Source organism: Mustelus asterias, chromosome 5 (assembly GCF_964213995.1).
Source record: "Mustelus asterias chromosome 5, sMusAst1.hap1.1, whole genome shotgun sequence".
Classification (NCBI taxonomy): Eukaryota; Metazoa; Chordata; class Chondrichthyes; order Carcharhiniformes; family Triakidae; genus Mustelus; species Mustelus asterias.
Genome location: NC_135805.1, coordinates 117041369 through 117054919, shown reverse-complemented (window position 1 = coordinate 117054919; position 13551 = coordinate 117041369). Strand labels below are relative to the sequence as shown.

Genomic DNA, 13551 nt, shown 5'->3' with positions numbered 1-13551 from the left:
GCTCCTTGATAATCATCAATCTAATTGCAGATGTTCTGGCAAGTGTTTCTGACCATTTGGAACCACACCATGTCAATATTGTACTTGGCTGGAAAACACAGTGTGTGATTTGGTGCCTACTTGTTTTAGAAAAGTCTTTGAATAGAGCAATTAACTGTCCACCATTTTTAGCGGCGAGGTTCCCAGTACGAGTTTTGTTTTGACAGTTTGGTGAAGCCGTGCAATGCTTTTAAAATAATAAAACATTCTTAACAGAAAAATAACCATCTGAGGGCCTTAAAAGATAATCTCCCCCAAAAAGAAACACAAGTTATTTATCAATGAAGTAACAATAGAGTGAACCACATCTGTTTCTCACTTGAACAAAGAGGATTTTAGAATTGACCTGCACTCCATGACTATGATCATGGAACATTTATTATCTCTTATAATGGAAGGAACCTCATTGAATGCAGAATTGAAATTAGTTTATAATTGTAAATGCCAAACAGTGTCACCCACATTACTCTACTTCTGATGGTAGCAACAGCTCACCTTTCATTTCAACACATAGGTTCAGATATTGACATGGCAGCTTCCATGGATGATGGGGGCAGGGATTGGAAACCTTGGAGTCTAAGTTTCCCGAATAACACATCATGGAGGCGATTCCCCCAAATGTGCTGAATTGGTGGGAAAATTGTTCTAGATCACGATTGTTTTTTCAGTGCAGCTTCAGACCTGAATCTCCCCACTCAGTGCACTGCAGAGGTCACAATCGTGAATATCATTAAAAAACCTGGAGGGTTGGGGCCTATTCGCGCCAGAGTCGGATAGCTCCGGAACTCTGCGCATGCGCAGTGGCTCCGATCTGTCAGTCTCTCTGTTTGCTGGCGAGCTCGGGACCATCGTAGTGCTGCCCCTCCAGCCTCCCCATGGCCTGATTGCGGCCCCCAGAATAATTCCCGGGCCAGCCCTGACCCCCCCCCCCAGTGGCGATCCCCCTCACCCCAGCAGACAACACCCCCCCGGGGTCAGTCCACCCCCCCCCTCCCCGGCAGACTACCCCCCCCCCCCGGCAGACTACCCCCCCCCCCCACAGCTCGCCCCAATTGCTGTCCTCCCTCCAGCCCAGATCAATTCCAATGTAGAGTAGCAGTGGGACCCCCCACCCCCACCAATCCCCCCAGGCCTCATCCACAACAGGCCCCGCCCCCTTGCCACTGCCCGATGCCCAGTGGGCAGTGCCAAGATGCCCCTGGGCATGGGCACTTTGCCCCTTGGGCAGTGCCAGGGGGCACCACCCCCACTGTTCGACCCCCTGGGGGACCCCAATTGCCCCCCTTTCATTCCGGCAGGGTCTCTCGCTCGTTCCCCGAACATGGGGACCTACTCTAAACTCTGCCGGGATGAAGTACTCCTGGCGGGGTGGGAGATGCTATTGGGCCCAGCAAGTTCCATGCCAGGCTCGATAATCAGATGCAAGATATATATAAAATGCATCATAAAAAGATTCAAGTGACTTGCCTCTCTTCCCGCCGGTTTCCAGCGCGGTCTCGACTGCGCCTGTTCTCTGGCTCTGGGAGACGCACATGCGTTTCCAGCGCATGCGCAAATCCCGCAAAATGGCCAACAAGCGATTCTCCCGACCGGATCCACCGGAAAAGTTGCGGGTCGTGATGGGAGAATCAGGCCCCTTATGTTTTTTGTCATTGACAGGTTCCCCCCTCAGAGGTCAGTTTGATTGACAGACTTGACTTCCAGTTGAAATGGGAGATTACTGGAATAGTCCACAGGATGAGGCAGGTCCGATCCACGACCCCATTGGTGGGAGGAGGAGTCAAATTCCCTGTGGGGAGAGGTCTGATCCTCAACCCTGAGAGCCTGTCTATTGGGGGGGCGGGGGGGGGGGGGGAAGTTTGCAGTGCAGAGGGAAATGTAATTCTGCTCCTCCTGGCCTATAAGCAGTGATATCACAGCATTTGCCTTCTCCCTGAAGCTGTCCTCACCTCATTTCAGCTGCCAGGTTTCCTGACTGTAAAATCTACACAGCAGGTAAATCAGAGGCTAACAGCCTTATTAAAATGCCAACCCACATCTGGCAGTGGGTTGGTTGCCTGCTTCTTGTCCCATCTCCATAAAACATAGAGCTGGGTGTGTTGGAGTTCAGGTGTTTGAAATTTTAATATCCGACCTGAACCCAATGCAAAAATTCAGCCCCAAGTTTCTCTTTCACCTCATCTAAAGTGTTAGAGTTCTCTTGGGTGACAGCAATCTAAAGGCACTCAGTCGACTCTTTTTACACAAACAGTGCTGGACACCATGCATCCAATGCAAGGTCTTTAATCACTTGTGCACAAGGAGAACTCTCTACGGCCAACACGGAATGGCCAGAGCAGCTCTGAGGTTACAGAGAAACAGCTCAGCAGTTATAGTCAATTACAGCAAATCAGGAACAAGAGATTTTTCACATCTTTCATTGACATACATATCCACCAATCATAGCATAGCCTTTGCCCTTTCTTAGCTAATAGAAAACCAATCCCTCATTAGCATAATATGTCCCCATATCTTGCTATTTGGTAATTGTCATGGTGACTTGTTCTTTGTTTTCATCCTACTGTCCTAGCCTGGAATGCAGTGTTTATGGAACAAGGTTCTAGATATACTCGCTTTGTCCTGCATATGTCAGTGTTGGCCTGACTGAAGGCCATGTTTGGCTGCTAATAATTTTCCATTACTTGACAGTTTTTTTTGACAATTACAGAACTTTAATTTTCACAATGATTGTAACCTAACTTCCACAGAAGAATGAGCAAAAATATTCCTGGATGCGCCACAGAGCTGCAAAACTCAGGGGCTAGGAACCTTTGAACAGACTTTGGAAGCAAAATTGGGGAACGTGGACTTACTATTTATTTATTTCTCCGTGGCAGAGCCAGAGCGTCTGAGACTTCTATGTTGCACAGAGGCACAGACTAGACAATGATTTCAATTTGAACATAACCCATTTAAACTGAGGAGTGCTGAATCTCCTCCACCCTGTGAAACCATGATGTGGAGATGTCGGCATTGGACTGGAGTGACACAGTAAGAAGTCTCACAACACCAGGTTAAAGTCCAACAGGTTTATTTGGAATCATGAGCTTTTGCAGCACTGCTCCTTCAGGTGAGTCCCTTGATGAAGGAGCAATGCTCCAAAAGCTCGTGATTCCAAATAAGCCTGTTGGACTTTAATCTGGTGTTGTGAGACTTCTTACTGTGCTTACTCTGTGTAAGTTACGACTGTTTCAAGGGAAGCTTTGAAGAGAACAGAACTGCAAGCAGCTTGAATGTCTAGGAAACCACTCCAGCACCACCAATGAAGGAAATCAATGTGTAATCTGCTGTTCGACGCAACCAGCATCCTCTTCAAGCCTCCCAATAAATTGATCACATCCCCCACCCCCAGTTTCCAAACCTAGTCTAGTTCACCCTTTCTTGTTTCAATGAACTGTTAATCAGAATTAAACTTCTCCACAGGCACTCCAGTTTAACACTTCCACACACACCTGAATTTAAGTATGACCACAGTGATCTGTTAGCAATAATTTTGAGAAGGTTCTGGGAAAAAATATGGGTGAATTATGAAATCATTTCTAAGAGACCATTATACAACAAATGTGTTGTAGCCAAGAAGTGAAATGCTTCTTGTTGAATAAGCACTTTATTATTTTTAAAATGGCACTTAAGATTTTGATGTTAACATGTTCCTTTAACATTTTTAAAAACATCCTTGTGCCATTTTAATTTATTTCAACAGATTATTTGAAATGCACAAGTGTTGAGTGCATTATGTGGTGTGAAACTGAGTTTATACAGTTCAGGAGGATTCCAGACTCAGATTCTGGGTTATGATGAACTAACTAATCTCACTAGAAGGAATGAAGGGAGTGTGACACTCTTGATTGTTCACTCATGACCTATTTGAAGCATAAACATTGATAGGTGTGGATTCAGGATAACATGGTTCCCATGAGCATGGTTGAGCTGCCAAACACTGGTGTAAATCTGAGCTCCTTACGTGCCCAAATCTCTCTGAGTGTCATTTTGTGTTGATTTCTAACATTGGCTTTCTTCGGTTCAACAAAGCATATTACCACACCTGAGCTTTGAGAAAGGGTCATCTGGACTCAAAACGTCAACTCTTTTCTCTCCTTGCAGATGCTGCCAAACCTGCTGAGATTTTCCAGCATTTTCTCTTTTAGTTTCAGATTCCAGCATCCACTAACTTGTTTTTATATATTACCACATCTCACTGGATGCTCTCTGTTTGCCATTGGAACTCGAAGAATTGGTCTCTAATTTATTTATGTGGATGGAATCCTACGTGTTTGTAAGTGCGCACTCAACTAAAGGTGTTTCTGTCACTCAAGTACTTATTTGTTAAATTTGTACAGTATCACATAGTATAGTCTCAATAAATTTATGATTTGCTTCCCAATTCTCCCTTCTGACAATGCTCTTAATATCCTGATTGTGTGTCATTTTGGTATTAATTTTAATTGTCATTAGCATTGGTTTTGTTTTATATTGGTATTACCTTTGCAAATATAATTGCCCAGATCTTCAGTTTCCCAGAGGTTGTACTCCGGATACCCCGGAAGTATCCCTGAAGAGGTGCTGCGGGACATACAAGGAATTACTCAGGAAGGTTAAACCCTGCACCCGGAACTATCCAAAACATTGATTTAAACCAGAGATTTTGGACGGTTCTGACTCTCTGAGCAGAATTGTTAGCTAGGAATATTTTGAAGGATTAAAAGCACTTCTAATTGCTGGGGAATTATAGTATTGATACTCCTACCCCATACTGGACCTCCCAGCTCTCTGCGCACCCCATGATTACCCACCTAACCATGTTCAACCCTCCAACTACCCTCCCCAACCCCACCTGACTGCACCCCGACTTCCCTGACTGCTCCCTCACTCTCCAACTACACCTATACTCCAAAACACCCAATTACATCCTGACTCAAGACCACCCTCCTGACACCCTCCCAACTGCTATCCTGACCACTGAACACCCCCCCCCCCCCACCTCCGATGCCACTACCCAACCCCATAACCAACCTAACCCCTCACCCACTTGCCTCTTGTACTAACCTTCTCCCTGGCTTCTCAAAGTGACTGGGATCTTTAGACACCTGCTTTACAGAGGCTATCAATTTTTTTATTCATTCAGGCGTCGCTGGCCTAGGCCAGCACTTATTGCCCATCCCTAGTTACTCTTGTTCAGAAGCTATATAAGAGTCAACCACATTGCTGTGACTCTGGAGTCACGTGTAGGGCAGACCAGGTAAAGACGGCAGATTTTCTTCCCTAAAGGGCATTAGTGAACTAGATGGGCTTTTACAACAATTGGCAATGGTTTCATGGTCATCATTGCACTTTTAATTCCAGATTTTTTGAAATTGAATAAAATTCGAGCAGAATAGCTACCCAGGAAAAGCTGTAGAAAGAGATTCACTTCCCCTGCTACTCCTGCCCAGCACTGAAAGGAATCCAGAGCTGCTGCACTACACATTTCTCATCAGGTCTGGGATGAAAGATCGGATGAGAGATGTGCCGTTCCAACCTGGACAAGTACAAAGGAGCGGATCGGTGGTTCGAATGCAAGGATTGGCAGTCCGACTGTGGGGAGCAGCAGTCCGACTGATTGTAATTCCACAGAAGTTCTGCACAATTATATCTTTTTTCTCCTCTCTGTAGCTCACCTTATACATAATGCACTGCTCTTTCCAGTACACTGTACACCAATGTTCTAAATCAATAAATAAAATCATATAAAAATAGGTTAGTTTATCCACTATCAAAAGTTAATTATATTACGAGCGCTGAGTAGGAGAAGAGTAAAGTACTAAAATAAAATAAGCTGAAACCATACCCGCATCAGCGATCCCTTTGTTACTATACTGCAGCACATCACTCTTAAGAATCAAAGCCTTTTTCAATTCTGTCCAATCTAAACAATTCAATATAGTCCTAACAAATCATGGTCAGCTGATTACTCCTTTGCAGAATGCTGTCCCATTGAGACTTAGTTTCTTAGTGTCATTTTCACCAACTCATGATCAGATGGTTTCTTTCTGATTGCAGACTACATTTTCTTTCATCAAAGGCTGTTGCACTCACCACTTCAACTACGATATGCCTCCTTATGCTGCCACTGTAGTGAAGGTATGCAGGCCCTCAGGCACCCAGGTTTCCTACAGCTTTCTCACATCAACTTTGAATGACCCATTAATTGCTGTATCAAGCAGTCAAAAGATGATTTATTGGGCCCACGAAACCCTGCACAAACCAGGATTGTGAAGGTCAAAGTTTTATTTTACACACATTTTGAGTCGAAATATCCCAGAGAAGGAAGAGTTATCCTATTGCTGCTGACAGATATGAGAGCTGATGTTTGCACATTATAGGACAGTTTTAGTGCTGTCAGCTGCTTGACTCTCATAAATTTGAGCACCAAGTGGTGTGTCCTTTTAAACAGGCGTTGGTTGATCTGAGTGGCATCCCATCCATGGATTTCTTGTGTACCTCAGGATCTTTCATTTGAGCTATACTGAGCTCAGATTTCAGAAACGCTCTTCCCTTGGAAGACAGAAAGATTTGTCTTAATCTCCAATGCTGCTGTTCTGCACTCGTTCTTCTCAGAAATTCTATCACTTTAAAGATTTTCATGATTACTTCATGCCTTGGCAATAACTCAAAATTTGAAGTTATATTGAATGTTTTTTTAAGCTTCCACTGCTTCCGTTTTTCTCCTGGATTTGTTGTTGTCAAACACTTTGCATCTCCCTCCACGTAATTTCACATTGTACTGTCGGGAGAAACTTGATATCCTCCATTTGTTAGCGCCGACAGCATATAACATAGCTTTTCAACCTGGTATATGCAGCATCATTAGATATCTGCCCTTCAAAGGCAACTGCATTATCGCTTTTATCTGTCAACCAAATAGTATGCTATTTCTGTTGTTGTCACAACTCAGGTGTTGCAACTTTTTATGTTCTGAATTTTGTTTTGTAAGTGCATCAGATTAGAAATAGAAATAGAAACCCTACAGTGCAGAAAGAGGCCATTCGGCCCATCGAGTCTGCACCGACCACAATCTCACCCAGGCCCTCCCCCCATATCCCTACATATTTTACCCGCTAACCCCTCTAACCTACACATCTCAGGACACTAAGGGGCAATTTTAGCATAGCCAATCAACCTAACCCGCACATCTTGGGACTGTGGGAGGAAACCGGAGCACCTGGAGGAAACCCACGCAGACACGAGGAGAATGTGCAAACTCCACACAGACAGTGACCCAAGTCGGGAATCGAACCCAGGTTCCTGGAGCTGTGAAGCAGCAGTGCTAACCACTGTGCTACCGTGCCGCCCCTGGCTTAGATTGGCTTAGATTTCATATCAGATGAATTTCAAACTATCAATTATCAGTTGCAGCAATGCCATCGTCATGGGGGATGCTTGTGTAGAGTGCCGAGACATCCATTGTGACGAGGAGTGCTCTTGGTTCAACTGCTCCATGTGCGCTGAGTGTCTGTAGGAAGTCCGTAGTGTCGCGACAAAAGCTGGGGGTTCTTTGTACAATGGGTTTCAGGATGCCCTCGATGTAGCTGGAGAGGTTCTCACACGGTCCCATTGCCCGATATGACGATGGGACGGCTGGGTGTGCTTGCCTTGTGCATCTTCAGGAGGCAGTAGAGATCTCCAATGCGGGGAGTACGTGGGATGAGAGCACGGAGGGTGCTCTGAAGGTCCGGATCAAATGTCTTGATCAGCATTGCTGCAACTGCCTCAGTACTCAACGCTGGCAACTGCCAATCTCCAGATGCAATTTTACAACTCATCCGCTTCATCCTGGACCACAATGTCTTCACCTTCAACAACCAGTTCTTCATCCAGACACTCGGAATAGCCATGGGGACCAAATTCGCACCTCAATATGCCAACATCTTCATGCACAGGTTTGAACAAGACTTCTTCACCGCACAGGACCTTCAACCGATGCTATACACCAGATACATCGATGACATTTTCTTCCTGTGGACTCATGGCGAACAATCACTGAAGCAACTATATGATGTCATCAACAAGTTCCATCCCACCATCAGACTCACCATGGATGACTCTCCGGAATCGGTTGCATTCTTGGACACACGCATCTCCATCAAGGACGGTCACCTCAGCACTTCACTGTACCGCAAGCCCACGGACAACCTCACGATGCTCCACTTCTCCAGCTTCCACCCTAAACATGTTAAAGAAGCCATCCCCTACGGACAAGCCCTCCGTATACACAGAATCTGCTCAGATGAGGAGGATCGCAACAGACACCTCCAGACGCTGAAAGATGCCCTCATAAGAACAGGATATGGCACTCAACTCATCGATCGACAGTTCTGACGCACCACAGCGAAAAACCGCACCGACCTCCTCAGAAGACAAACATGGGACACGGCGGACAGAGTACCCTTCGTCGTCCAGTACTTCCCCGGAGCGGAGAAGCTACGACATCTTCTCCGGAGCCTTCAACACGTCATTGATGAAGACGAACATCTCGCCAAGGCTATTCCCACACCCCCACTTGTTGCCTTCAAACAACCGCACAACCTCAAACAGACCATTGCCGGCAGCAAACTACCCAGCCTTCAGGAGAACAATGACCTCGACACCACACAGCCCTGCCACAGCAACCTCTGCAAGACATGCCGGATCATCGACACAGATGCCATCATCTCACGTGAGAACACCATCCACCAGGTACACGGTACATACACTTGCAACTCGGCCAACGTTGTCTACCTGATACGCTGCAGGAAAGGATGTCCCGAGGCATGGTACATTGGGGAGACCATGCAGACGCTACGACAACGCATGAATGAACACCGCTCGACAATCACCTGTTGGGGAACACTTCAGTGGTCACGGGCATTCGGCCTCTGATCTTTGGGTAAGCGTTCTCCAAGATGGCCTTCACGACACACAACAGCGCAGAGTCGCTGAGCAGAGACTGATAGCCAAGTTCCGCACACATAAGGACGGCGTCAACTGGGATCTTGGGTTCATGTCACACTATGTGTAACCCCCACGACTTGCCTAGGCTTGCAAAATCTCACTAACTATCCCGGCTGGAGACAATACACATCTCTTTAACTTTTGCTTAACCCTCTCTCCACTCACATTGTCTGTACCTTTAAGACTTGATTACCTGTAAAGACTCGCATTCCAACCATTATTTTGTAAATTGAGTTTGTGTCTTTATATGCCCTGTTTGTGAACTGTAATCCCACTCACTTGACGAAGGAGCAGCGAAGGCTCCGAAAGCTAGTGGCTTTTGCTACCAAATAAACCTGTTGGACTTTAACCTGCTGTTGAGAGACTTCTTACTGTGTTTACCCCAGTCCAACGCCGGCATCTCCACATCATGCGTGAAGATGACTCATCTCTCCAGGCACTACAACAGAAGAATACCTTTCTGTTTCAAATACTCTATTACCATGAGCAATGCCGCATGAGATTCAATTTAAATCTGAATTTAATAAGCACTTCCACATCTGAGAAGTTCCCTTCTCAAATGGCAGTTAAATTGCTATTGGTCTGGAATTTCATTTACTTAACATTTAGGCATTGTGACCTCAAAGGATATCAGAGCAGAGTGATACCTCACATGGTATAATGCTCTCGTTCTTATAAAAGTATTATCTGACTTAACAAGCAATAACAAGGGTGATCAATACAGCACAGAAGGAGGCCATTCAGCCTTTGCAGCTCTGTCAGCTCATCAGGAGCACAATGCAATTAGTCTCACCACTCCATCCCTCCTTTCACAGCTCCGAACTCAATTACATTGCCTTGCAATTTTCTCTGCATGCATGTATCCAATTTCCTTTTGACTATCAGTAGTGAACTTGTTTCTATCACCTATTCAGGCTATCCCTGTTTCTCTACTTTTGCCACATAAGTTTCTCATCCGTTAAATAATTTGAGATGTTACTGTTAATTGTGTAATATGAGTGATATGAAAAAATAATAACTGACTCAAACAACAAATACCACCACGTATGTATCAATATCAACTAGATGTATAAAACCTGAAGTTACGTGGCCAAAGCAGATCAACGTCTTCTATAATTTTATATCTTCATGTTTTTGGGTTGGGTAACAGGTACTCAAAAAACCACAGTAATTTGCATTTAAATAGAATCATTAACACAGAAAACACCTGTGGCCGAAATCGGCCAAAAATCAACACTGTGAAAAGAAGGAAGATATTCAAAGGGGTTAACGAAAGTTGATGAAAAAGGTAGATTTTAAGGAAGACCTGAAAGGAAGAGAGGAAGTGAGAGTCAGTGATATTGGAAGGTGTAGCTTCTGGCCATGAGACTAGATATTGATCATCAGTAAATAACTGCCTTTGTATTGTCTCATGTAACATCACAGTTCTATTCAGCACTGCAAATGGAATGAGTTGTTGAGTATTTGCTATATGTTCTGTGAAGATAATTTCTTGACTGTTGAAAGAAAAGAAAGGTAATCTTTGAAAAGTTGCTTAAAATCAATAGTGATGACGTTAACTTTGTTCATACTTGCTCATGGTAGGTTTCGTGAAAACGTAATAAATGGCCATATTTCATGGTATCTTGAACCACTCAGAGCGCTGAGCTTTCACTGACAATGTTTACCTGTATTTGTTGAGTCGTGTTCGGTGCAAAAAGTGTATAGATCCCAGTTGCTCGAAGTCCTGATTTGTAAGCATCAGCACAGTCTTTAAAGTGGATTTGTTCCTCTTTCGCGACAAATGGGCTTATGACTGTAGTATAAAACAAATAGCAATTTTGTTTAGATCTGAGTCAACATTTTAAACAGTATTGTTTGCATACTGCACAGAGTCATTTAAAGAATTTGCACAAACTATGCAGCTTCATTTCATCATTGTGAATTGAGAGTTGGGGCTTGGTTCTTCCAAACAAGTTTGGGAGTCAAGTAAATGGAGTTCTCTGAAGGAGTTAAAGGCCACAGCAACTGAAGTGGGAATATTGTTTTACACTGGTCAAGAAAATAAATGTTGAAAAGGTTTAGTTATTAGTGTTGGACACTCAATGGGAGGTTTTTGTTTATGGCACCATTTAAAGCTGTAATAGAAACAGATAATACATGATTATCAATCACAGGATGGAATTCATGAGTCCTCGTAGTGTTGTAACATTTGTGTTATGGTGAAAGAGATGCCTATCATTTTTACCCATCCACTCATTCTTTTAGTAATTAATACAGGAAATACCTTGCCTTAGAATATCTGCAAGTTACAGTTTATTGCTTCCATAACAGCTTGCAACTGAAAGCCCCATTGTAAACGTTCACACTCTTTTTAATCTCTGGGGACTATGCACAGACGGTAATGTCCATGAAAGCAGCCAGATTTTGCTAACCAGCACAAACGGGCTTATTTTCTAAAGTTTGAGCTCAGTAGCTTGTACTTTCTCTTGGCAACTAATGTTTATTGAAGGCCCAGTTTTATTTTTTTAATAGCACTGATTTAGAATAACATATTGCAAAGCAGGCACTGTGTAAGCAGATAAAATGTGGAGCAAAACTTGATTAAGTTCAGGATTGACTGTCCTTGGCAAAACAAAACCAATCTGCAGACTTTATGCCGTAAACTAGTAAAATCTGTCTGAACCACAAATTTTTAAAAAAATAATAACTCGCACTTCTGTTTTGTTGGCACTTGAGAGGTTTTCATTTGCCGCAAAATATTTGTGGCTGTGGAATTTTCCTGTATTTAAGCAACTGATGTAAAGTTCTTCAACAATACATAAACATCTGCTGTTAGGATATCTGTTGTAGTCTGTATGCAATAAATATTAACAGGATACTCCTGAGAGTAGTCACCATTGTATGCTATTAATGAATTTTTAAAAAAATAAACAGCTGTAATCTACATTTGTGCTTGCACAGCTCCTTTGCAAACATTTTGTGTAACAGCTTTTAAATCATGACTTTGTTTCCGAGCCAAAAGGGTTGAAGATGTGGACAAATACTCACAGCTAGTGGGGGACACCAGATTAATCAGATTGTGAACAGTCTCCATCAAGTCAAGTTGCTGTTTCTGAAGGACTGTGTTGTTTAATGTTGCTGCAACCAGTTGCTTTTCTAGTTCCTCTATGATGGAATTCTGCCGTGTTACTAACTGTTGGAGCTGCTTTTTCTCTTGCTTCAGTGACTCGAGTTCAGCTGCATGTTTGTCTTCCATTTCCAAGACTTTTTGTTCCAGTAATCTAATAGAAAGAAACAAAGTTGTTTCATGTAGTTTTTGCATGCAATTGTGATTCAGATAAAAGCTTTATGACCAAAGTGAATGGGGAAATTTATCACCTCGCCGTGGAGGAGTTTATCACCACCACAGCATGTGCCCTCATTATCTACAAAACCAAAACACTACAGAAGCTGGAAATCGAAAATAAAAACAAAAAGTGCTGGGAACACGCAGCAAGTATAATAGTACCTGTGAAGAGAGAAACTATGTTAACATTTCAGGTCTGGAACCTTTTCAAGAAGCTCCATCTGGTCTAAAGGAGGCCGCAGGCTGTGAAATACTTTCCCGCTGCGAGCCGAAAAATTCCCTATTCACTTTGGTTCTGACAAAGGGTTACCCATCTGAAGCACCAACTCTGTTTCTTTCTCCACAGATGCTGCTAGGCCTGCTGAGTATTTTCAGCATTTTCTGTTATTATTTCTGAAAACCTACAGTTCGGTTGGTGATATATTTACCATTATTATAAAAGGTAAATTTCTGGATTGAGCCAAAATGAAATGAATAGAATTGTGTGTCATAAATGATGAATTTTAGTGATTGCAACTAAAATTTAAATTTGCGTGTTCCACACTGTGTGAAAAACTTACCCCGCACATCTCCCTTAAACTTTCCCACCCTCACCTTGAACCTGTGCTCCCTTGTAATTGACACTTCCACCCTGGGAGAAAGCCTCTGTCTATCCACCTATCAATGCCTCTCATAATTTTGTAAACCTCTATCAGGTCTCCCCTCAGCCTTTATATTTCCAGTGAAAACAATACCAGTTTGTTCAATCTCTCCTCTCAGCCAACACTCTCGAGACCAGGAACATCCTGGTGAACCTTCTTTGCACTCTCTCCAAAAGCTTCCACGTCCTTCTGGTAGTGTGGTGACCAGAATTGCATGCAATACTCCAAATGCGGCTTAACCAAGGTTTTATATCGCTGGAACATGGTTTGCCAACTCTTGTACTCAATGCCCCAGCCGAAGAAGGCAATATGCCTACTTAATCACCTTGGCCACCTGTGTTGCCACTTTTAGGGAACTGTGGACCTTTGTATGTTAATGTTCCTCAGGATTCTGACTTTTGCAGTATAATTCACACTTAAATTTGATCCTTGGAAATGCGTCACCTCGCATTTGCCCGGATTAAACTCCATCTGCCATTTCTGTGCCCAAGTCTCCAATCTGTTTGTATCCTGTTGTATCCTCTAGCAATCCCC

At 43.6% G+C, this 13551-nt stretch overlaps 2 protein-coding genes across 3 annotated transcripts in view; one reads left to right on the top strand and one right to left on the bottom strand.

The window, feature by feature from the left end:
• Positions 1-13551, top strand: part of mcph1 (microcephalin 1) — a 334501-nt gene that overhangs the window by 169861 nt on the left and 151089 nt on the right. The window lies entirely within an intron of this gene.
• The window catches only part of LOC144493775 (angiopoietin-2-like), a 117536-nt gene that overhangs the window by 43505 nt on the left and 60480 nt on the right, over positions 1-13551 (bottom strand). For both annotated transcript variants that reach the window (XM_078213237.1, XM_078213238.1), the window contains 2 exons: positions 12079-12311; positions 10716-10843 (listed from right to left, as the gene is read on the bottom strand). In XM_078213237.1, coding sequence (XP_078069363.1) covers positions 10716-10843; positions 12079-12311 — 361 coding nt within the window. The remainder of the gene's footprint in view (positions 1-10715; positions 10844-12078; positions 12312-13551) is intronic.